This window comes from Leptosomus discolor, chromosome 2 (genome assembly GCF_034619465.1).
Source record: "Leptosomus discolor isolate bLepDis1 chromosome 2, bLepDis1.hap2, whole genome shotgun sequence".
In the NCBI taxonomy this organism is placed as follows: domain Eukaryota; kingdom Metazoa; phylum Chordata; class Aves; order Leptosomiformes; family Leptosomidae; genus Leptosomus; species Leptosomus discolor.
The window spans coordinates 18,106,325-18,131,123 of record NC_141392.1 but is presented as its reverse complement, the minus strand read 5'-3'; the positions used below and the strand labels follow the sequence as shown (position 1 = coordinate 18,131,123).

At 37.7% G+C, this 24,799-nt stretch overlaps 1 protein-coding gene across 1 annotated transcript in view; it reads left to right on the top strand.

Annotated features, from left to right (window-relative positions):
* LCLAT1 (lysocardiolipin acyltransferase 1) overlaps nt 1-24,799 on the top strand; it is a 75,590-nt gene that overhangs the window by 1,891 nt on the left and 48,900 nt on the right. The window contains exons 2-4 of the mRNA XM_009958001.2: nt 1,609-1,807; nt 14,288-14,434; nt 23,087-23,203. Coding sequence (XP_009956303.1) covers nt 1,609-1,807; nt 14,288-14,434; nt 23,087-23,203 — 463 coding nt within the window. The remainder of the gene's footprint in view (nt 1-1,608; nt 1,808-14,287; nt 14,435-23,086; nt 23,204-24,799) is intronic.

The window sequence follows — 24,799 nt, the reverse complement described above, 5'->3', positions numbered from 1 at the left end:
CAGAAATACAGTGAGCTGAGTTATTAATAGTATTAATACCTGGCACATATAATGCCTTGCATTCTGAGATCTCAAGCCATTTGCGATCGTCAGTATGTCATCCCAGTTTTATAGATGACTTAAACAGAGAAATTTGTGTTCTTTGAGGTTCTGTGCCACAGAGATGACAGAAATATGAACAAACAAAAAGTTATTTTACTTCCTAGACCTCTGTTTAAGTCCCCATACTTTTTTTTCTTTTTTCTATATTTTTCTGGAGAAAGAATGGGGAAGAGAAGGTAAGGAGGTAATTTGAAGTGCTTCCATTTTTTTATTTTAAGGCCAAATGTTAAGTTTATTCCTGTAGATGTCCAATCGTGTTTTGGTGGTTTACTTTTTCTGTACTAACTAGCTTGGACAGTGTCTTGGCCAGTGGCCTCAAGTCGTATCTCTAGGTACTATCTGTTGTCTGACTCTGTTTCTTTGGATTTTGTACATTTCCACTGTTGCCACTAGGCATTGAAAGGTTTCAAGGCACTCTCATTCAGTCATCCATTTTTGAATTATTTGCCAGGTCCTGGTCTTTTGCTGTGACCAGTCAGAGTCAGCACTCCTCTATACACTTCTCTGCATGATTTGGGAATGGTCATGGATCAGAAACCATTTTCAACAGGCAATTTGGGTGTGGTGTGAACATGGCCGGAGCATGCTGTTGGGCTCTGTTATATACAACTAGTCTAGGTAAATGTTTATGGTCCGACTGTCCAGGTTATGAAACCAGGCCCTCTTAAAAGTTACTGTGTAGCTCTTGCCTGCTTCTTCTTTTTGATAAACCACCGACTTATGATTTATGACTTGACCCTTCCACATATAGCAGGTAAAGCAAGAAACATGTTTTCTATGTGAACTTGTAGCATCGCTGGCTGGTTTTAGGCAGAATGGAGAAAGCTGTTTGCCCAGCCTCTCGTTTGTGTCCTTCCAAGTGTGAGGCTTATTCCATGCTTCAGGACAGCACTTTGCAGATGACTGTGTACCAGCATTTGGTGGTTGATGCTTTTTGCTAATTGTGAGGTGGAGGCCCAGGCTACAAACTGTACTGTGAAGCTTGTTTGGGATTTTTCTCTCTCAGCTGCTCTTTCTGCCGTTAGGTTCTAGCCATTTTTGCAGGTGAAAGTCAAGCACAAAGACATTGACCATTTGGACCCAAGCGGAAAGCAAGGCAGCTTCTGATGCCTTCTCAGCCCTGGCAACGTTGAGCAATAGATTATTTGTGCAGCCAGTCTCTCCTTAGGTTACCTGCCAAGTTATAATACAGACTGATTCCCTCACTTTTATTCCTACATGATAGTATTCTGGGAGAAACAGGGAAAGGTAAGTTTAACGTTGGACATTGATTGTAAAAGAGTGCTTTTTGAGAAGTGCTATTTAATTGCTGCTTCCTCTTCCATTAAACAGTGACTGTTACTTTGGCAAAGCTGACTGCTTTATTATAAAACAGTCAGAAGTTTGTTTACCAGTGATAATGTGACTGAATAAGTGAAATTATGTAATTCAAATTAATTTTTATTGCTAATGGGTTTTTTCTTTTCTTCTGGGAGTAGAGCTATAATATTAAGATATTATTTCTAGGCCTTGCTGGAAGTGGTGTTTGGTGCCAAGGTGGTTGTCACCGGTGATGGTTTTATTCCTGGAGAAAGGAGTGTCATTATTATGAACCATCGCACACGAATGGACTGGATGTTCCTGTGGAACTGCCTGCTGCGATACAGCTACCTCAGACTTGAAAAAATCTGTCTCAAATCCAGTCTCAAGAGCATTCCAGGATTTGGTAGGTCCCTAAACCCTTTGATTTGAAAGGAAAATATGTTTATATATTGCCCAGAACTGTTCATGCCCTGTTAAATGACCTAGGTTTAAATTCTGGTTTGGTATTTTCAAAAAGACTTGTGTAAAATATGTGGCATATTCAGCAATGAAACCGTAAATCTTCTGGAGGACGCTTGGACTACATACTTAAGCATTTCTTTTTGAAGGTACTACATGTGCTGCTGTTGCTTATAGGTAAAAATATTTCTGCTTTAAGTACTGCAAGCATTTTTCAAGATTATGAAAAAAGATTTTGAGTCTTTTCAAAGTCTTTTTGAATGCTTTGGGTTTTTTATGCTGTTTCACCCCACATTGCAAATGCTCTCATCAAGCTTCTTTCTTCATTATCCAATTTATACTATTGAGAAGATTAAAAAAAAAAAAAAAGCCCTGTAGGCAATTGCAAAGTCGATGGTTCATTTTAATAACTAGTTTTAAATTGAACTTGGTTATACAAAATATGCTCTACAGGAGATGAAATAGTCAGTATTTATAGTGATATAGGCTGGAAATGGAACTGAGTTGCATATACTCAGAGGAATCGTTTCAGATAGGCCAAAAAATTGTTGCACAAATGGTTTCTGAATAAATACTTAGACTTATCTGAAATAAAAACATCTCTTTGCATTTTATTTATCTCGTAGATTTATTTGCTGTTTTGTACAAAACTAGCTTGGGCAGGATATGCGTCAACTTTATGATGTTGAAAGAGTAACCTTATCTGTGGTTCCCTTTTGTCAGGCCATTTATCTGAATAGATAATTTTGGCAGGGTTCCATATGGAGGTTCCATATGGAGGAATTCTCATACTATTGAACTGTTACTACATTCACTCACTGGGCCTTTAGTCCTCCTAAGTAAGAGCTGCAACTAGGTAACGCACTTTTTTCCCCTAACAGTCAAACATTAAGGTAATTTTTACTTGACAAAAGACATCTCTTTTAATGTTACAGGAAATGAGAAAATATGTATTTAGATAAATGTTTTATCCTCATAATACAGCAGAAATATTTTGAAATCTTGGAATCAACTGCATATGCAACTTTTTAAAGCAATGATGGAAGATGAAATCAGGAGTATAGTCTGGAAGATTCATATGTTTATTTCTTTAAAAGTAGCAATTTTTTTTTTATTGTACCGAAACATTTATATGTATGCTTATTCATGCCTTTAATAAAATTGGGAGGTCAGCTGCAGGAGCTTGGATGCTATGTTATGCTTGGCAAAATTTGCTTCCTGAAGGGGTGTCAGGAGTTGTTTAGAGGTTGGTTTTTGGGTGTTTTTTTTTAAACTTTATTTTTTTTACCTCCAGTTCTCAGTTCTGTGCATAAACTGAGCACATCTAATAGATTGCTTGGGCAGATGGAGCTGTGGCAGGTCAATGTTAACAGACCACAATGCCATCTTTGTTCATAGTCTGACATAGTAGCTTAAGCCACTAGTGAAATTCTGGGCTCATATTCCACTTTGTGGGCTGTGATGGTAGAGGTGGCACAGGCAGACTCCTGTTGTTTGCATTACAGGATGACAAATTCTGGCAGTAGGCTGAGTGCCTCGATCTGTAGTGTTGTAAACCACTATTTATATGTCAGATCCCTAAGAACCCTCCACAATATCTTTGATTGCAATGCTGTGAATTTTAGCTTATTTTTAGTAGGCTGTTATTAGTCACAGTAGAGGAATCCAGCTAAACTACGTCCTTCACTCAAGCCATAATTTGATAGTCAAAAATCATAAATGTTCAGCTTCTATTCTACCACAGTATATCTGAAATGAGGCCTTAGAAATACGTGTCTCTATGTTCATTCAGCCTGTGTTTTGGGTGGCAGATTCTTGCAAAAATAAAGCATTCTGTATAGCCACATAATTAGGGCAGAGTTGTAAAGTGAGACTCGTGGATGAAATTAAGATTGTCAGAAAAGTTTTCATCATGAATCTGTATGAAGTTTGGTGGTGCAGTGATATAGCAGAAAATGGTGTGCAAAGTGGGCAACCCTGAATATCATCAGTAAGAGCAGAATTTCTCCTGCTTATCTCTATTGACTCTGATGTGTTATGTGATAGACTTTTAATGGGTGTTTGCCAGTTTTTGTTTTCATGAAATTGTGTCTGGTGGTTTCACGTAAAAATTTTGCTTGTTTTAAGAGCATGTAAAGGCAAGAAGATAACTTGGAAATCAACTGGACAGTTTCAGTGCACTGCAGCTGTAGTTGATACTTTAGATGTTGATCATTTAAGATGTAATATTTGTGGAAAACAAACCAGCTACTTTCATCATGTCTTTCAGTTTCAACTTTGCATATATTTATATGAATTAGTTATACATAGAAGCATAGGATTATGGAAGTATTGATATATTGGCTCAGTGTAACTTCTAATAGATCTTTACCTAATGGTACTTTTCCTTTGAGTTTGAGAAATATTTAAATGAAAATAATGTATTGCTTTCAGCACAAATTTTTTATGATCTTTCAAAGGATTTTTTACAAGTATTTAATTTAAAGTTACGTGCAAGATAGAGTTTATAATGCAGCCCTTTAATTTCCATATAGCTGGAAACCTTGCGAGTTTTAAGCATTGCACATTTGTTGTTACAAGTACTATCCCAGTTTGAATGTAAAAATAGGTCTATGAGAGATTATACTGATCTGAATGGTATATATGGTAGGTGAAGTGCAAAGTGGGGAATGAAAGTAGATCCAGAGTCCTTGTTGCCCCCACTGGACTTTGAAAATGTAAAGGTATGGGATTTAATGGGTCTGTATTACAAGCAGGTAGTTATTTTTGAGTTAATGATAATTAAATCAGAGGAGTCAGTGTTTCAAGGAGAGGCATTGAGTCACTTATCTAGTTCTTAAATTATTAATTCTTTGCATTCCAGTGTATGAAAAAACTTTTAAATTGATTAAAGGTGAGCCTTAAAAAAAAGAAAAAAAAAGCCCAAAGAAAAACAGATGGTCCTTTCTTCCTGGAACCGTAGCTTTAGCTTGATAAATTGTGTGCAGTAAAGTTTTCAAAAAGAGGTTATTACATTTCAGTAATCTCAATTTCAGAAACATTCTTGCAGTGTTTCAGTAAAACTTGCCAAAGTTGGCATCTCAAGGGAACACTACTCTGTTCTTAGCTGTTGCTGTGCTTTCTCATCTGACATCATCAGAAACTACTGACACATTCTGCAGTGTCAGTTTTTGAGGAGATTTTCTAATGGCATTGACAGTTTCCTGTGTAGTCTGACAAGATAGGACTTCTCTACCGTACTTGTAGTAGATACGTACAATTAGTAAGGAATAGCATCGGAAGTGATACAGATTATGATGCAGTTGTGTTCAGCACACGCTGTGGAATATGTACTATTTGAGTAGGTACCAAGGAACATACACAGTAGTGTCAGGTGACCAGATTGTTGCTAGAAGTTAGTTGCATCCTTTATTTTGTTTTAATAGTTTCATTTGTAAAAAGGCTTGTTGTGATATGAACCAGTAAGACTTCACTGGAAATAGAGATGTATTTTAATGATGGATGATTTGCATATGTTTGTTGTTTTAAATAGGACTTTAATTATTGGTGGGCTTGCAGTAATATTTGGATTTTGGTGGTTAAAAGTACCTTGACATCTACATGAAAAATAAATTAAAGTTTGGGTTTAATTTGAGGACTCTCAAAGTGCTGGAAAAATGAGAAGGGGTAACCAAAGGGGTTAGTGTGAGTGCATGTCTGCTGTGTGAGATGATAGTCACTCTGGTTTTGCTTAATGGAGATAGAAAAGATAAATAATAGCATAATTCAGCGTACAAATGTAAAGTACGCAGGTACTGCAGGCACCACTGCTGGATGTATCTTGAAGACTTACTGTTTTTAAGAAGGCTTACTGAGACTGTTAAAGCAGGGAATTATAGCTCAAGTGGATTGGGGCAGGAACAGGTTAGGAAAGGACAAGGTGATAAAGGAAAAAGGAGAATAAGCAAAGGAGGGAAACCTGGAGCAGTTAGGAACAGAGATAACTGAGTAACTCTGTCCAGATCTTCAATCTCTGTATTCAAGTTTTTCTGTGGCTAACATTGCTCTTGAAGAGGCTGCAAGATGTAAGAGCTTTCTAGTTGTCTTTTCACTCGCCAGGTCACTCGTGTTGTAGCTCTCAAAGGCTCAAGTTAGGTTTGGCCCTTGGGTTAAGTGCCAGGGGCAAAGAAAAAAAGGACTCGTGCTGTATTTCAGCACTGGGCTTAGCCCCACCAATCTTTTACTGCACGTCAGTTGATCCATTATAGCTGTCCATGTGTGCGAGCTTCGCCTGAAGCAAAATCAAAGTAATTTGAGTCATCTTAGTTTTCAATGAAGCAGGGCAAAACAACTCAAATTATCCTGCCTTTGCCATGGGCTAAAAGCATGCACACCGACAGCTATGATGGATCAGCTACCATGAAGTAAAATATTGGTGTTGCTAAGCCTAGAAAATTTTAGCACTTAACTCAATTGACGTATCATTAAAGCAGCATGCTGCAGGGAATCTGTACCCATTTATATTGGCATGGAAGTGTTTGTGCTGCCACAGCTACTTCCGTAGGTAGGGATATAAATACTTCGGCATAAAGCGTCTTTGTTCAGGTTATAGCTGGTTCTGCATTCAAATTCTTATCGATAGAGCATATTGTTTTAAAAAAATCAAAAGTGTAACCTACTGAACTTTCTAGTTTAGCTCATGTCTTAAGTATCTTTGTTCTGTTAAAATAGGCTGAAATGAGAGTTTTGAGGAGCTGTGACATTTTGTCTTCTAGCAATTCAATTATGAGCTGCCAGGCTTAATTACCTTAGAGTTGTTATCCTACATGATTTTTAAAGTAGAAATTGAAAAGTATGCTCTTTAATGGAAAGCACAATTGTTATTCTAACAGCTGTTCATGGTAAAGACAGATACGCAAGACTCTCTTGAAGTTGTAAGTGTGAGGGAAGGCTTATACTTCAAAGCAAAAACGCAACTTAGTTTGCCTATAACTCTACATGCATTTTTTTGGTGGGGAAGAAAAGATTTAGGTCCCTGTTTCCCAGCTGGCTCTTGTCTTTGTTCGATAATGCAGGAAAGAATATTTTTGGATGAATACCACAGAAATTCTCCAAACTCTGTCAGGGGAAAAAAAAAATATTAGCCTGCATTCTGTTTAATCTTCCCTTATATTTTCTGCATAATATAGACTCCAGCCTTTCTCTGCTCCCTTTGCCTCTCCAAAACACACATCAAAAAAGGCTGAGAGTGCAAGGCAAGAAACTCATGCCTTTGTGGGACCACAGTGCAGAGGTGCAGCCAGAGACATTAATTAGGTCCTCTTCTGCCGCCTTGTTAGGCAGCTAGTCTCCAGTCCTTTTTCTGCTCTTTCACAGTCCTTCTGTAAGAAAATGGAGGATCTGAAGAGGATGCAGGCCTAGTGAAAAGGAACTGTAAAATCTCTCACCATCTCTGACTTGCAGTAAAGATGACACATCCACAGGAGAGACTCGCCATTTTCAGATGCATTTCTTTAGGTCTTTTCACTTCTTTGCAATCTAATAGCCAGAGGTTGTTTCTTTACCATCTTTGGAGATTCTGAAGTGACATGGGGATTTTCTCCAGGAATGTGTTGGGCAAGACTCATCTTTTTTAATACTTAGGTTTCCATGCACTGTTTCACTGTATTGATGTATTTTTAAAATGCATTAGAAAAAGAACTTTCCAGCCATCATAGAGGTTTAAGCCTTTGCTTTAGTTTGTGCTAGTTTTGAGAACTGTTATGTTATTCTAATTTTACACAGTACATCAAATTTGAAGTGTTAGTCTAAGATGGATGTTGTAATTGAATAGGTTTAATGTTCCTTAACGGCATTTACAGCATTTTAGCACAAAGACTTTGTGTAAGTAGCACTAATGCAGTGGTAGAGTTAATCATCTGATTGTCCATGTTCTAAAAAAATGGCTTAATTTAGGATATAGAATGAATATATAGGTATGAAGTGTCCAAATAGCATCTTCCCTATCTATGATTAAGTGATTGAATATTGAAAGAGTACTTTCCAAGAGTATGGTATACCTCTGGCTGGATATATCCTGCTACAGAATCACAGAATGTTATGGGTTGGAAGGGACCTCGAAAGATCATCTAGTCCAATCTCCCTGCCACAGCAGGACTACCCAGAGTAGGTTACACAGGAAAAAAACCTACTACTGTCATGACTTCTTCCTATGTGCTTTCACGCATTTTTTTGTATTGGCTGAGAGAGACCAGTTCTTCAATGGTATATCCTTTCTAGAAGATTTCACAGTTAAGTTTCACAGCTAAGACATGTGCCACTGTATCTGGCTAGCTTTTTGACAATGTTGTTATTGCCCTGACAAGTAAATCTCATACTGTAAACATTGTTTGAAGAAGCTTCTAACTGTATTATAAATAAACAATAAGCTAAAGCATAGGTTACTACTGGCACATACTGTATTCTCCCACAAGAGAATGAAGCAGGGCAAAGCAATATAGAAAGTCTTTGAATGCAACTTAAATATAAAATATAGAATATTTTGGTACTGAAACAAATGCATGAAAACTATGAGGAAAGCGGAGGTAAAACTGATCAGAGCAAGATCAGAATGTTTTTCTCTTTTCAATTACCTTAAAATTCTGTGTTTCTAACATTGCTGTTTGTTCACTTAAGTTGTTTTAGTAAGAAAAAAGTTTTAGGCTTCACATACATTGGAAGAGGTAATATTCTGTCCAAGTAAAAACCAGACTATGTGGTATATACGTGCATGAAATATGTAGTCTGAACATAAACTGAACATGACCATAAGAACAATTTAAAAACAGATGTATATTGAAGTAATGTTCAGTCTGATAGGGCAAGACAATAGCAAAAGCATACACCTAAAAATAGATTGAATCAATATGGTGGGATCACGTGCTTCTGAGCGATTTCTCTTATTGAGCCTAGGCGTCTGGTTCCCTGTTGCCTCCAAAGCCCTGATCAGGACCAGACCCCTGTTGAATACAGGCGTACTGAATAATGCTTTTATTTTTGACCAAGATAATGCTATGAAAAAAACAGTGCATAATGCAGTGGAAGAAAAGAAGGAGGGTGAATGAATATAGTAACAAAATTCCATAGTTAGACCTTCGACTTTCCTTTGGTTGGGGGTGGTGTGTGTGGGGTTAATATCATTAGCTGTTCCATTACATTGCTATAGGAAATACATAGATACCATTTTCATGCCTGTATGTTTGCTTTCAGTATCAGCCATAATCACAGAATACCAGGTTAGAAGGGACCTCAGAGGTCATCTGGTCCAACCTTTCTTGGGAAAAGCACAATCTAGATGAGATGGCCCAGCACCCTGTCCAGCTGAATCTTGAAAGTGTCCAATACTGGGGAATCCACCACCTCCCTGGGGAGATAATTCCAATGGCTGATTGTTCTTCTTGTGAAAAATTTTCCTCTTGTGTCTAATCAGAATCTCCCCAGGAGTAACGTGTACCCATAATATTCCTCTTACCGAGATATGACATTTTTGGGGATATCTAATTGTTGGAGATACTTAAGGAAAAGTGCGTAAAATTGTGATTCAAAACCAAGAAAAGACTTTTTTTGCACAACTCTCCTCTTTCTCTCTTTTGTTCATTGCCACTTCCATCCCTAGTATCTACTTACTGCCAAATTACTTTTGCAATAAAAACACACTGAAGAAATTTCAGTTTCAAGATTTATTTTCTTTTAAAGGATTTTGGGGTGGGGAAGATAGAAGTGCAGGGTCATAGAATTTAAAAAGCTTTATACTTGCAGCTAGCATTTTTAATACAATGCTGCAAATTCTCAACCTACATAAGCTGTAATTTGCTTTATCCTCAAGGCAGTGAGGAAATTCTTATGTACAGCACATTTCTCTAGTTCAGTACTTTTTTTTGTAATTTTTTTCTGTGTAGAGTTATGTCCTGATAGAACACATATCATTAGTGTGTATGTGTTACTTGAGATTTGAAGCTACCTTTTTTATTTTTTCAGCCTAAAGTTGATTTAAGGGTCCATGTGGATAGCTACTCTACCTGGTAGGTTTTTTCACTGCTGTTTTGCAATTTTGAGCAAGAGCTGTGCAGTGTAATGCTTTTTGTATACCTTTCCAAGCAATGTTAGTTATCTGAAATGGTGGCTCCTACAAGAGGACTATTTTAGCAAAAAAAAAAAAAAGATTTGCATTGCTATGAGTTCTTTAGCTTCACTGTTTATCTGTTTATCACTGTGTTTTTGTAACTTACTATTTCTCAAGAATCTGCAACTGAAAAGGCAACAGTTTTTCCCCAGTCGAGTAAATGCTGCCTTTGGTAGGAAAATTCCTGTTGCCCAGAAGCCTTCAGACAACCAAAAACCCTGTGCAAAAAGAGCAAAATATAATTACTTTTGTTGAATAATATGTTGACCTAAACTTAACAGTAATTAACTGAACAGCGTGTATCACTGCAGGCTGCACATAAGAAGGTACTTTCTGCTGCTGCTTATTCATAAATCTTGCTGATTAGCAAACCTTTCATTTTGCCCATTGCTTTACTGAATTCCTCCTGTTTCTCTGTGCATTCCCGTTGGGATCCCATGTCGTGCCTCAGACTTGTTACGTGTTGTTTTTCTAGCAGCACAGTGCAGATGCACTGTGGGATGGAAATCAAAGGGAGAGCTGCTTTTGCATTGTTCAAAGGTGTGTGTCTGCAAGCCTGTGCTGGGTTTGGTCTCCCACTTGAATCTGGTGGGATGGTGAGACATGTAAACAGCAGGCGTTGTCCCTCATCAGTGCACGGACCAGGGTTTTGGTTGAAGGCAGTAATTCATGTTTTTGATGCCTTTCTCTGGAGGCTTGAAGCTTGAGCAAATGTGGAAGATTCTTCCACTTTCACAGATGGTAGAATAGTTTGGCACAATGTGCTGTGCTGGGGTAAGTGGGAAGGAAAACTTGAGTCCTTTACTGTTACTCATCTGACTGTTAGATAATATGCTCTTATTTGAGTGGTCAGGACTGTTTTATATAGTTACATATACACTTAAAGATCAAAAAATTCTTCCAGAACATGGGATATTATCTGTTGGAAAGGTTAGAAAATCAAACCTGTTGTTTATTTTAAAACCTGGATGCCTCCCAACTCCCTTCCCTCTTTCTTTCTTCTTCATCCCTGACACCCTACTGTCATTACATTACTGCCTCTGTTTAATTTTTCATAGCTCGTATATAACACCACCACCACTTAAGACAGAATCAGGAAACTACTGCACTATATCCTCTGCTTTAAGGCAGTTTAGGCAGGTAAAATATGAGTCACCCAAGCAGCAGCTTTCTTTGTGGCTAAAGGTGTTTGTAATCTGATGTTCACAGTGCTGTTAAAGAATGATTGCTAGAAAGAGTTTATATGCAAGTTTCCATATGTAAAGCCTCGTGCTGCATGAAGAAAGGTAGAGGGGAGAGGGTGGGATCTGGCAGTGAGGTTTTTTCCGTTCTCCCTCTGTTATGAACCAAAATCACTCTTCCTAAGGAGCTGCTGACCTGCGAAAGTATCACAGGCTTCTCAAGCGAGCATTTATTTTGCTTCTCGTGTTCTCATTGCAGCAGAGTCCATAGGTGGAAAGAAGGGAAACAGTGACTGAATAATTTAGGCCTGATGTGTGATACCACACAATAAAATGGTGTCATGGGTTAGGGCTGGGCCTGCCACTAATGAATGACAGATGCTCTCTATTAACCCCTCTCCCTCACCTGAAGGGCGAAGAACCAAGACAAATGGTTTAGCACAGTACAGCTTTTGCATAAACTAATTTGGCCTAGTGTCTAGGGTACATAAAACATACAAAAGGTCTGGACTGAGAGGTAGGAATGATCGGAAAACACCAAAACCACAGCACAACTCCTAATCTCTATGTATTTTCACTCTGTCCCATGGAACATCTACATCCTTAGAGTTGTAAATAGTATGGTATAAAGCATCTGTTTCTGCTTAGAGGGCTTTTTTCCTTTTGCTGGGCCCATTTTTATGAATTTGATTTCAGATGAGGTCTCATAGAATATCTCAAGTTGGGAGACACCTGCAGGTATCATCAAGTGAAACTTCCTGCTCCTCTCAGGACTACCTAAAACTAAACCATATGACTAAGAGTGGTGTCCATACACTCCTTGAACTCTGACAGGCTCAGGGTCATGACCGCTTCCCTGGGGAGCCTGTTCCAGTGACTGACCACCCTCTGGGTGAAGAGCCTTTTCTGTTGTCCAGTCTGAACTTCCCCTGATGCAGCTTCATACTATTTCTGTGTATTTTCTAGAGGAACCAAGTGCTTTGGCACTATTTGGTATTTGGTAAGAAAATATGTCCTCTTTATATAACACAGTGACTAGTGTGAAAGTGAAGCCCTGATTAGTTCAGTTTAAAATAATGGGTTTGCACCATTGTAGTGAAATGTATTGTAGAAGTAGGAGATGATTAAATGCCAGAAGAAAGCATAATTAATTTATGTAAGTTATTTTTCAGTTACTTTAAAATTGACCTCTATTTTTTCTTGTAAATAATTTGTTTAAACATGGATAGCCTCTGTTACTAAAGCTGTACTGATACTTCTTGACACTGCAGATGTGGTAAAGTGATATGTGCATAGATGCACATAAAATGTTGTGGTCAAAGTTTAGTTTTGTTTACAGAGGTTTTTTAACAAGTACAGCGTGCAAATTTGGAAAGATTTGCTGAGACTGCATTCTGGGCATATAACCACTTCCAGTATTCAGTTATCTGGATATCATTCATTATCTGAATACCTGAGATTCATTAGGTTGACATTGCAGAAGGCCTGTTAGTTATGCATGCTCCATCTGTTTAGTTGATTTAAAAATGAAACGTATCTACTCCATGATACAGGTTAAAAATCTTTAACAGTGTGATTAACATTCATAACCAATACAGAAGACATTATGCAGCTTGGTTAATGCATTATCCAGGCTGACTGACTTATGAAGTTGATTTAAAAATTGGTGACTTTAAGTAATTTTCTAGTATATACTTGTAAGATATTGCCATGAGCACAATAGAAAGGAATCCCTGTAAACAGGAGCTGAAATAAAGTGCAAGAACATGCTGTAAGTCAGCAGCAAAGGAAAAAAACTTTGAGAACTGTGGAGCATGAAGAGGAGAATGTGAAGCTGTGATGTTTTCTCTTTGATGTGGAATATCTGCCTGCAGGTTTTCTGATGAGATACAAGCTGACAAAGTACAGTGGTAAGGCAATGTCATGCTCCTCTGAGCCCTGTTTAAGAAGGGAGCATCATGGGCATGTGGTGGGACTGGAGCCCTGATTTTTCGTCCTGCTGTCTGAACTAGTGGGCAGAACTTCTAGTATTATGTGATATGCTGTACTAAATTGTGCCAAAAAAGCCAAGAACATTTATTGAAGATAACGGTGTGTGAACCCCGAGCTGCAGGCTCAGCAGCAGTTTCATTTATTTAACTGCATTACATTGTCAGTTTGATGTCAGCCTGTAAATCTTCACAGTTGCCTTGTGTATTAATACAAACAAATGGATATACGTAATTTTTTTTTTCTATAATCAAGTGTAAAGAACAACTTTATATTTTCTACTGTTAGTAATGAAAGTTGTAAGAAGGTGTATGTAACAAAGCCCTTGAAGCAATAGATGTTTTCTGCACAATGCACATTGTTAACACGCACTACTAAGGGCAGCTAACTATCTCTATATCATGCAGCTTTCTTTTATCCTGCAGTGCATTGCTGAGCTGTTTGTCCGTAGGGGTAGCACCTTCCCTTGAGCGGATCAGTGTTGCAGTGATTAAGGACGTTATAGTGAGGGCCACCTCATAGGATCATGGAATCGTTTAGGTTGGAAAAGACCTTTAAGATCATAGAGTCCAACCGTTAACCTAGCACTGCCAAGTCCACCACTGAACCATGTCCTTATTAAATACTTCCAGGGATGGTGACTCCACCACTTCCCTGGGCAGCCTGTTCCAGTGCTTAATAGACCTTTCGGTGAAAAAGTTTTCCCTAATGTCCAATCTAAACCTCCCCTGGCGCAACTGAGGCCATTTCCTCTCATCCTGTCGCTTGTTACTTGGGAGAAGAGACTGACACCCACCTCGCTACAACCTCTTTTCATGACAGCATTGATTGTATTCTTGCTCTCTGGAAAGCTTTTCTAACTCTGGTAACTTGAGTTTTGCAAAACTGTAGCCATTCCAAATTTATTTATATTTACTTATTTAGATTTTGTATTCTTTTGCTTTCCTACCCAAAACTCCTTTTCCAGGTAACTATGTGCTCTTAATCGGAGGTGAGGACAGGTGGGCAGCAAATAAAATGTTGCCTAAGATAATTCATAAAATATTTTGGAATAACAGACACTGTGGAAGTATCAGAATGAAATGTTACTAAATATGTATTTTTTAAACTTTAGGCTGGGCGATGCAGGTTGCTGCCTTTGTTTTCATTCAGAGAAAGTGGGAAGATGATAAGAGTCACTTTGAAAAAATGCTGGATTATTTCTGTGACATTCGTGAACCACTACAACTCCTCATCTTTCCAGAAGGAACTGATCTCACAGGTAGGCTGCATTTGTCGTCTTCTCGTGGAGTGTTTAACGTGGAAATTCTTCGTTGTTTATGGAAATAGTTAAAAAAAGTTCAAAGTAGGAGCAAGACTGGGTTCTCATGGGCAGTAGAACTTATAGTTAATAATCATATGTGCTGATTCATTTGAGAGGCAAAAACGTAGTTCCACTGAGAGGCTTTGCCAGTCTTCCTGAAATAACTGTTACATTTCAAAGCATCTGATGATTGAAATAGCTTTGTATTGGTCAGTGCTGTATGTACACTGCATTAGCAAAAGTAGGTTTCAAGACCTGGAATAAATCACTTGCACGTTCCCATTCTCCGTATTACTGAAAATCATTCCAGACCTATGGAAGAGTGATTGAAGAGGGGGACTAATGATTCTATTAGATTTCTTGCCTAATGTTTAAGAAGAGAAAATGGAGATACTTGTCCCTTAGGCCATGTAAGCGGTCTGTATCTGCATCTATAAGAAAAATATCTCCCTAAAACAAATGTTGACACTATCGTAAGAGTAAATTTAATGAGCTAGATCCTGTAACATTAATTCTTAATAAAGTATCTACCTTAATATAGCTATCTTATGGCATCAGTAGTAACCTGCTAAGCAGTGTTGAAGATGACTCAATTGCCGATTTAAAAAAAAAAAAAAAATTTATGAGTGTTCTGTGGTTCTTCATGCCTGCAGCGTGATTTGATAAGCAGCATCTTTAAACAGAAAATAAATTACAATTAAACGTCTACCTTTTAGTTTGTTTGAAAGATACCTATATTTTCCATTGCAGATATTCTCAAACCATACTTTATTGCAATGTCAGATCAGTAACTACTAGACATAGTAGAAAATAACTATTAACATATATTGCTATTTTTTTCTCCTGTATTCCTGATAGCCTTAAAAATGGATATGTATAGTATTCAGATGCTATCACACTGTAGGGAATTGTCATCCCTTGATCAGCCTTCCTAAAAAAGGATAAATTCATTGTACATTCTTGAACTGCTTCACAAGATATCTCTTGTTAAGTTAGGTTTTTTGTATGTAAAATTAGGAAGAAAGGTGAAAATTACCTCACTTTAATTTTTTTTTCTTTCAATTCAGGAACAACTGTCCCCTCCTAGCTCTGAATTATGAGATGAAATCTTAATCTTATCCATGGAGTCAGGAGACTCCTCCTTGAGTCGCTCACACTCTCTGAACAGAGGTTTCTATCTCAAGATGATTGAAAAATTGGATTGTTTGTGATTTATTTCACAAATTATGTATTTCTTCTAATCCCTCCTGGTATTCCTCAGAGACAACAGATTTTAAAGAACTGAGGATGTTTTGTACTGCAGTTTTAAAAAGGAAGAGTTAGCTGAGGACTTACAGCCACAGTGTGTTAACCCTTGTGTTGCGGAGTCCCAGGGGCAGTGGTGGGGATGCTCCCACCTGAATGTGGAGTTGCTTAAGGAAATACAGGGTTTTCTCTCCACTGTTGTAATGGGTATAAATGACTTGGACTAAATTTAAGTGTATGCTGTTGATACCATCCACTGAGAAATTGATGTGGACGAGATTCTTCACTTAATGTTAAAAAATTCTCTAATTGGAGTTCTGAACACAGATTTTTGACAGGTTTTTTTTTTTTTAAGGGATTTCTGTTGTTCTGGTTTTCCTTCCTCATACATGTGTGACACATACTCTTTAACTTTGCAGTGTCAAATGGACATCTGCGCTAACTGCACTGTTCTTCTGAAGCCACCGCAGATGGGTGGTGATCATTTCCCCCTGGTTTGTTGAGCAGCCCAGGGCAGGAGGCGATGCGGTGGGAAGGACGGAGTGGCGGGCAGGGAAGACAACAGGGCACTGCTTCCTTGGGCAGCTGTGCTGGCTTCTGACATGCTAAACTGTCTGGTGTTTGGCACTCTAACTTGCCATCAGTAATGAATGCCACCTTGATATTATATTTGTGCATAATAAGATGTACAGAGACAGGTAAAACCCAGGGGCTTTTTCTGTGAATGTAAGTAGCTCTTCCTATGTAATTGTCTTCACAGGAAACATTAGCTCATGTATTTTAAAATATTGCAGGAGACAGGGCAAAATCTCTTGACAAGCTGATCCTGACCAAGCAGTAAGTTTATGCCATATGAGAATGATAGAACATAATATTTTGTGTAACATTTTGAAAAAATGTGTTTTGGAAAACTGTTGTTATTGGACCTATTACAACCTCATGTTCCATCTTCTAGAATAAGAAATAAACTGCAGTTTTGTTCTGATTGGTCACTCAATATCCCAGGGAACATTTTGCAAAAATAGAGACAATGACTCTTGTTTTCTGACCAAATTCCAAACCTTTTAATTATTTCTGAAAATAAGATTGTCCTGGTGCATAGAATGGAAAATAACATGGTACATGTACTTCCCTGAAAAGCAGAATTGCTGTGCAGCTCTGTGCTACTGTCATTTTTTTATCCTCTCAGTGGCTGCATGACAATGATACCATTTCTTATAAAGAGGAAATCTATAATGTTTTCAGGTATTCGAGAATGAAAGATTTCAAAGAAGTGTCAAGTATGACTGTATTTATACATGGGCCACTGCCTGACTTCAGGTTGTTGGAGTACACTTTGCAGTAGAAGATGCTATGTAAATAAATTTTAGAAATAGCAATGTCATGAACCCTGAGCAATGTGTTTGCAGACTGGATGTGCAGGGTCTGAGGTAATAATGATATACTTATTTCTGATAGGTTGGTCATCTTTTCACTCTGGAGTACTTCAAGGTTAAAGCTAAGTGCATCAAAGGTATTTTATTATAATTGCTTAAGAAGCAGCCCTGAGCAGATAAACATATAGCCAGACTTTCTGAAGCCCTGAAGAAAACAAAGCAACCATAAGTCTAGTGCTTCTGGAAAGCTGGAATACAATCCACCATTTTGCTTGTTCTTTTGTTTTTCTTGGTGTTTCTTACAAGACTCTTTGTAGTAATTCTTCAGAAAGCAACAACAACAAAAAAGTTGCTGTATTGCTCTGCACCTGTTAAAGCCTCATTTCCTATGGATTTGTGTCCGCATCCCTATACATCGTCTCTTTTTCACTCCAACTTCTCCTTTTTCCTTGTGTTTCCTTCCATGTGGCATTTCCTCCTGTCTCAGCAAGAGGCATCGTGTCCTGTGGCTCATCCTCCAATACTTGTGTTAACTGACGGACCGCTGCATGCTGTGCTGAAAGCCCTGGCAGACTAAATACTAGTGGAACCTGCCCAGGCTTTTCCTGTTACTAAGTTCTCTTACCTCGGAGGCTCCCCTTTACTGAGCCACTAGTTTTTCTAAAACTCCTGTGGGGCTTAATTATCTTTGAATCTCTTGTCTCTGTCAAACTTTGTTTGCAGGTGGCAATAGCTTCAAAAGTTAAGGGGAACAGGTGGATGGAGTGTGATTGCACAGACCTTTTTTTCCTTGAGGAACAGCTAAAAAACAAGTAGGAGAGCTTGTAGAGCCGAGATTTTGGCAGGAATGTTGTGATGTGGATCACATACAATATTCTGTCTAGAAGGTAACAATGAACTGTAGTTGAATTTTTTTATTTTTTTCCCTTTTCTAGTAAATGTGGTAATGCAAAAAAAAAAAAATTGTTCAAAAGCACTGGTAGAGGTTGATTTAACATGTAATAGTTTGAAAGTAGCACAAATAAGAACAATTTTTCTTAAAACATTAGCTGAGTCAATATAGATTTATGCTTTCTATGCAAACTTTTAATAGATAAATGAGAAATTTATTTATTTTAAAGAGATTTTTGGAGTACTCATTCTTTCACTTTGAGAGCACTTGAAGTTGTAGAAGTATATGCCTGCTTTTATCACAAGTCAGATTAAAGGAAAAGGTAGTACTTAATACTCAAATTTCAGTGAAGAAAAAAAAAGTAGTTGAGAGTTGATCAGAAATAGTTGTATTAAAGTTGTCAGAATCAGCTTTCCAGTAGGATAATGAGGGAAGTTTATAATTCTTTTGGTTGACACCCAGCAAAACACATCAGCCTGGACAATGTTTAATCTGTAAAAGCATGTGAGCTTGTTTGTTTGAGAGGAGCTAATACTGCATACATATTTCATGGAGAGCACAGACTTAGCTTGTCCTTGGGTACAGGTCTTGGAGCTTTAGTTCCAAATACTCTTCAGACTCACATGACTGCAGGTTGTTACTGAATTATGGCTTTCATCAGAGTCAAATTGTAGTGTTTTTTGTTTTAATTCAAAACTAGCTCACAAAAATATACTTTGACTTTTTTTTAAAAAAAGAGGAGTTTGTTCACTTTATCCTCTGGTTTTCAGGAGCAAAAGCAATTTAACTTCTTAAAAATCTGTAACTCAAAAATTCTGAAGTGTGATGCTTCTAGAAAATGCTGACTTTCTGAGCTTTTCCAGTTATTTAAAAATGTGATAAATGGGATTTGCCCGTATAATTTTGAGGTAAATGGGGGGAAAATGTAATCCAATGATTAGGGGAAAAAAATGTAAGAGGTTATGGTCAGAACCCTTAAATTCTTGTTCTTTTGTATGGTTTGACAATTGCTCTGCAGTAGTTTCTACAGACTCAAATAAATTGGACTTCTTGTACTTGTCACCACCCCAAAGAACATACCCTTTGAGAGGCAGCCTGAACTAACTGAAGGAGACAGGAGATGAAAGGCAAGTCGATGTAAGACCAGAGAAGACAGAGCATGAAGCAGTTCTGGATCAGGAAAGGTCCCACATCACCCTCTATTAATAAACTGGCTGCTTTCCCTAAAAATTTTATTCTACATATTCTTTTTTATCATAGGAGCAAGTAGAACCAAGGAGTTAAAATGCAAAATACATCTAATAGGAATGATGAACAAAAACTCTGGGGGTAGATTTACTTTGGCTTAAATACGATGTAAGTAAGAAAGTACTTGTTTCTAGAAAGCAATGTTTACTCATACTTTTCAGGAGGAGTAAGCAAGAGGGGGCATTATCCTTAGCCAAATGATGAGCCACCTTTTGGAATTGAGGAGACCCAGACTCAGTTCATTTCCAGTCCCTGCTTCAAGAGCTGCTTTATGCAATTTATGTTAATTGGTTGGAAGTAAAGAGGAGAACATATGTTTCTTCTTTTTAAGGAAGTGTTTTCACTATCAGGCTTACAAAGGCATCTTCCACTTTTTTTTATTCTTTTACCTAAGAATGTTACAGTCTGGACTGCAGAATGATGAGGCATCTGCCTAAGTTTTGCAGCACTGACAGTGTAGCCTGGTCTGTTGATTAAGGGATTTTAAAGAGGGGTTTGTTGCGCCAATTCCCGTAGGTTGAAGAGGATGTAAAAATGGATTTCTAACTTCCTGCATCAGTTTTCTAACCTCTAGGTTTCATACAGTGAGGAACATCCCATTTTCTGCCTTTTGTTGAATCCAGATCTGAGCAGGACACTTGCTCTGAATTTCCCCCAGAAGGTTTAGGCACAGGGATCCCAAACAGCAGTAGGCACCAAAGTGCTTACGTCGGATAAGATGGCAGTCAGTGCATTTGTTCATAAGTAATAGCAGAGTAAGAAACTGTTTTCTTCAGATGCTGGGAGTAGCAGGAGGGGAGGAAGGGCATTATTCTTACTTTTTGGTAGAGTGAAAGTATATCCTACCCTTGCATTCAGGATAGCATCAAAACCCTTTGACCTTCCTGACTTGCTGTAATAAATATTGTTTAATGCACCTGTGGCTTGATAGTTGTTAGATCGGGAAGAGGGAGATGATTTTTCCAGATGACGATCATTGTATTAGCTGGAAGCGTTATTCTAGTTCTAAAATCCCATTACACTAAGGTCATGCAAAAGGGGAAGGGAACAATCTCTGTTATATAAAACTTACAGTCCAGAGGCAAGACAGTGATACAAATACCAGGAAATAGCTGAATAGTGTTGGCGGATGTGCCAATGTCCAGCTGTTCACACGTTTTTAGAAAGGCATTACAGTAAAGGGAGATTTGGAAGATGTTTTGCAGATGTTTACAGCGAGTTCTTTCCAAGTGCAGGGAGGTGCACTAAGAGGAAGATGATTACTTCAAGGCAATGGGCAGTGGAGGTCCCAAACCTTTTTTGCAGCATCAGTTAAGTCTTGCTTAGAAAAGGAAACTGCCATTTCACTCTTTGGTTTTCCTGCGGTGCAAGTAGAAGTGTTTTACAAACTCCGAGGAGTTAATTTTCATGCTTCCTCTGAAACAAAGTGCTAGTGAGCAGACATATGGAGAGGGTTTTTCTAAATGTTCATTAACTGTGTGGTTTGAGATGCTTAAGACTTAATTTTTTTTTAGACTGCTTAGCTATCTGGCATTTGTATCTCAAAGCTTTGATTGACTTGATTTGCAGGTTGCAAATGTTCCAAAATGAAACCCAAACTTGGATATGCAGAAAATGGAGAAGATACTTCTGTCCTTTGGAAGAAATAATACATTAGCTTAAAAACTTGGTGATAAATTCATTTAAAACATTTAAAATTCATTTGAATCACCACAGAATCTGGAAAAGAACTCTGAGCTTGTATACTTTTTGTAGGAACACTCTTGGTAATCAATGTAATTTCTTGGACAATAAAAAGTTTTACGTTTTTGAGCTAATAGTACAATACAGTTATATGTAAGAGGTAGAATATAGCTTTTCAGAGGAACATTAACAATTACTGGATTACTATTGCCTTTTCTGCCATTCCAAGTCTTGCTCATGACTCACTTTGCAAGTTTTGCCATTGCAGAGGTAGGAGCTCTAAAGGCAAGTTCCCTTCGCTGATTCAGAATAGTCAGTTTTCACATTGAATGGAGTAGTAGTTGAGCAAACAAAAATAGATAACTCTAATCGTGTGGTTAAAGGCATAATGCATATGTCCAAGGAAAGATAAATTTAAGTTACATAGCAAGTGTAATTTTAATGTTTCACACATTCTGTAATTTTAGCAACACTTTTTGAAGATGTAATATTTTCAAGTATTTGTACGTTCTGGCAATTTGGCAAGAATTAAATCTTTGGATTCTCTTTGCTGAATCACTCACTTGGCTACCATGCAACAATTTTCCTTTCCTCCAGATCACGTGGTCAGGAAATCTGTGCACTAAATCTTAAGGGTTGCGTGTATAAAAAGTAGTACTCTTATGCACAGAAACAGCGCTTCACAGGGAAAAAATACTCGATATACTGATATGCTATAGCATTTATTAATAGGTAGATAGTCCTTTAGGAGGGACATACACATTCTTTTATAAACAAAGATCTTATGTAATTTAGGAAAAAAGAAAGGTGCCGGAAAGTTGCCTTACTGCAAAAAGGACACCTCACACTACTGCTGGTTTGTCCACTTGTGCTATTGTTCCTTTACAGGAAAAATTATGATGATTATAAGGGAAAGGACTTATCCATAAGTATCAATTCTGTTAAATTACTAAGCAGCAGTCTGTTTTTCATTACTCTCTCTCCCATCTCTGTTAAGGTTAGCTCTGGACACTTAAAAAAAGAGCTGTTTCTGCTTGAAAAAGAAGATGTATTGCTTAGGCAAAGATTTTGTTCCATAGATCTGTTGCTGGGATTTTGTCTTTTTAAACACCTGTGAAACTATATAAATATGAGTTATTAAAGAAGTTAGTTGATTGGATTGTTGTGTTTTTTGGTTTTTGTTTGTTTTTTTTTTCCCACGTTGCCAAAGGAACATTGCGTGTGTCCATTTCCTTTTGGCCCCGGGGAGGAACAGCAGTACCCACAATGAAGGAGTAAGCGTAGCCAGCGAAGTCCGTTTGGCTGCTAACTGAGGCTGCCTGGAAGAGCCTCCTGCACATCACTGGAGAACAAATTGCTTCCTTTCCACCTGTCTTCAGAAGTTTTCGCTTTATTGTCCACATCTTCCTTGCTTAGTGGGTTCTGTTAGCAGTTGACTCTGAAAAGCCTTTGTTCGGTTTTCTCGTGAGAGATGACTTTTTGCCAGAGGTTCGAAACATATTTGTCATGGAGTTTACCCATGCTGCTTTCCAGCTGCCTTGTGTATACTCTGTGTACAGTACCAAGCGTGTGTTGCGACACTGAGGTAGTTTGTCAAAGAGTTAAAACAGGGTATGTATGTGCAGCACAGGTTGATGAATAAAAAGTGTTAAGTTCAGAATGAAGATGTAAAATACCATTTTAATGTTTACCTCCATTTAATGTTTTCTTTCCGAAATAAGTTTAACATGTTCAGACATTGACCTCAGGATATTTCTGTGCATAGTATCAAACCTACGTTACTATACATTGTGCCTTTTGAGTTTTATAAAAAAATTGAACCAATTAACACATTTTACTGTAAAATAGGTATTGAAGTTTACAGAGAACTAGTAACAGACTTTATAGATTTCAGATTCCATTTAATAAATATGAAAGAGTTGCTGATTATTTTCTAAAATGAAATGAGAGGGTAAAAAGGGTTTTCTTGCAATCCACATTGCTCTTCCTCATACCATACCATAGCCAACGGAAAGCACACTTGCAGCCTGCCTCCACCCGAAAAGCTGTTGCACATTTGTACTGTGTGAACTGCTGTTGTACTGTTCCTGTCGTATAATAATAATATTTAATTTTTCATCTGCATGCACACTAATAGAAAATGGTGCTTTTTATTCTCTCCTTCAGCCAATACCAAAGCCCGCAGTAATGAATTCGCTGACAAGAATGGACTTCAAAAATATGAATATGTCTTACATCCACGAACTACTGGATTCACTTTTGTGGTTGAACGTCTAAGGGAAGGTAATCCTGCTCTGTATTTATTCTCTTTTTACTTTAAGATAATGAATCTCACTCAAGCTATAGAAGCTGATGTTCACAAAAAAGTAATTTCAGAAAAAATGTATGGATCTTGATTACAAAAACGCCTGTGTTTGCAACCCTACTTAAAATGATTGTAACATGAAGAGATATGAGAGAGTTGATAACAGATACCAATATCATCAGGAAATACACAGTGGATGAAAACAACATTTTCTCTCTTTTTTTTTTTTTTTTTAAATAGTGTAGCTTGTTTAGCAGAAACCTCAGAAAAACAGTGGAAAAGATCCCAAGGAAGTTCACCCTGACTATCTGTACTAGTCCTTAACCCTGACTGAGTGGTTGACACCGAACACACAGACGTGTATAACACTGACCTCTCTGAAAAGCTTCTGGTTTTAAGCCTGAGAGCTGAGACAAGTTGCTATGTTAAACGGACAAGGGGAATGCACAGCAGCATGTAGTTGCAGCAAGTCAGCTGCCCAGTGCTGCCAGCTTTTTCAGATGGTGGTGACTTGGAGAAGCTATGTAAAATAGGAGTTGTGCTGCTTGTCAGAGTGATGGGTAAGAGAATGTGTGATCCTTGCTCTTTACCTAGAAATGGTCTTCCATCCCTGTATTAATTTAGGAGTTGAGATTGAGTGCCTATTGTCAGAGAATGGAGTATAAACATGTGATTGCTTGTTAGATCGAGATGTCTGTGGGTTGTTTTGGGAATGGGCGTTTCAATGAGGTTTGAGGCCATCATGGTGTAACCGTTAAATGATACTGATTGGTGGTGATTCAAATACAGATGAGTGAATGTTTGTAGGATGTATGAATTATGGTTGAGGAAAATAAACATGCACAGTAGATATGAAGTGACTTATTTATAGGCTAGTTCTTTAGGAAAAAGCAATTCTAGATGTTTAACACATGCTGGTTATTCTGGTTGCCAAAGGAAGTTTTAGATTATTAAAAAGACTGAGGGCCTGCTGGTAGATTTCTTTTTTTCTCTTGCTGGAATCCTTGCTTGGATTTTAGGAGCAGAGCTGGCTTGCATTTTGCTTGATTCCTACTAAGCAGATATCCTAGAATCACTGTAAACACATCAACATTTTGTCCAGCTGGGCAGTCCTAGCTGGACCATGTATCTATTTGACCCTATTTTTATTGGACATTCAGCAGTAGACATGTTAAACTTTCAAAGTAGATTAAATTCTGTTACTCAGTTTGCTGTAGTAAAAATAATTTGCCGCATATGCAGTTTCAAAAGCTTGTTTTACTTAAGACTTTTCGGGTTAACCTAGTGCATAGTAGTATTTCTAGCCTGGAATAAATTTTCAGTTAAAGGAATGTTTTTTGTTAAAAATATTATCAGCTTAAAAAAACCCCAACTTCTGTATTTGCTGCAGAAGTGAACTTTTGGTTATACAGTCATTTTCTAATTTTATAAAAATACTTTTCTATTGTTGTATGAGATCTATGCAAATTAGGCTATTGGATTATAAAAAGGAAAATATTTGAGGCTGATTAACTGATATTATGCAGTACAAAGCTGGGGAAAACCCAGAAGCATTCCTAGATTATTTTTTTGTC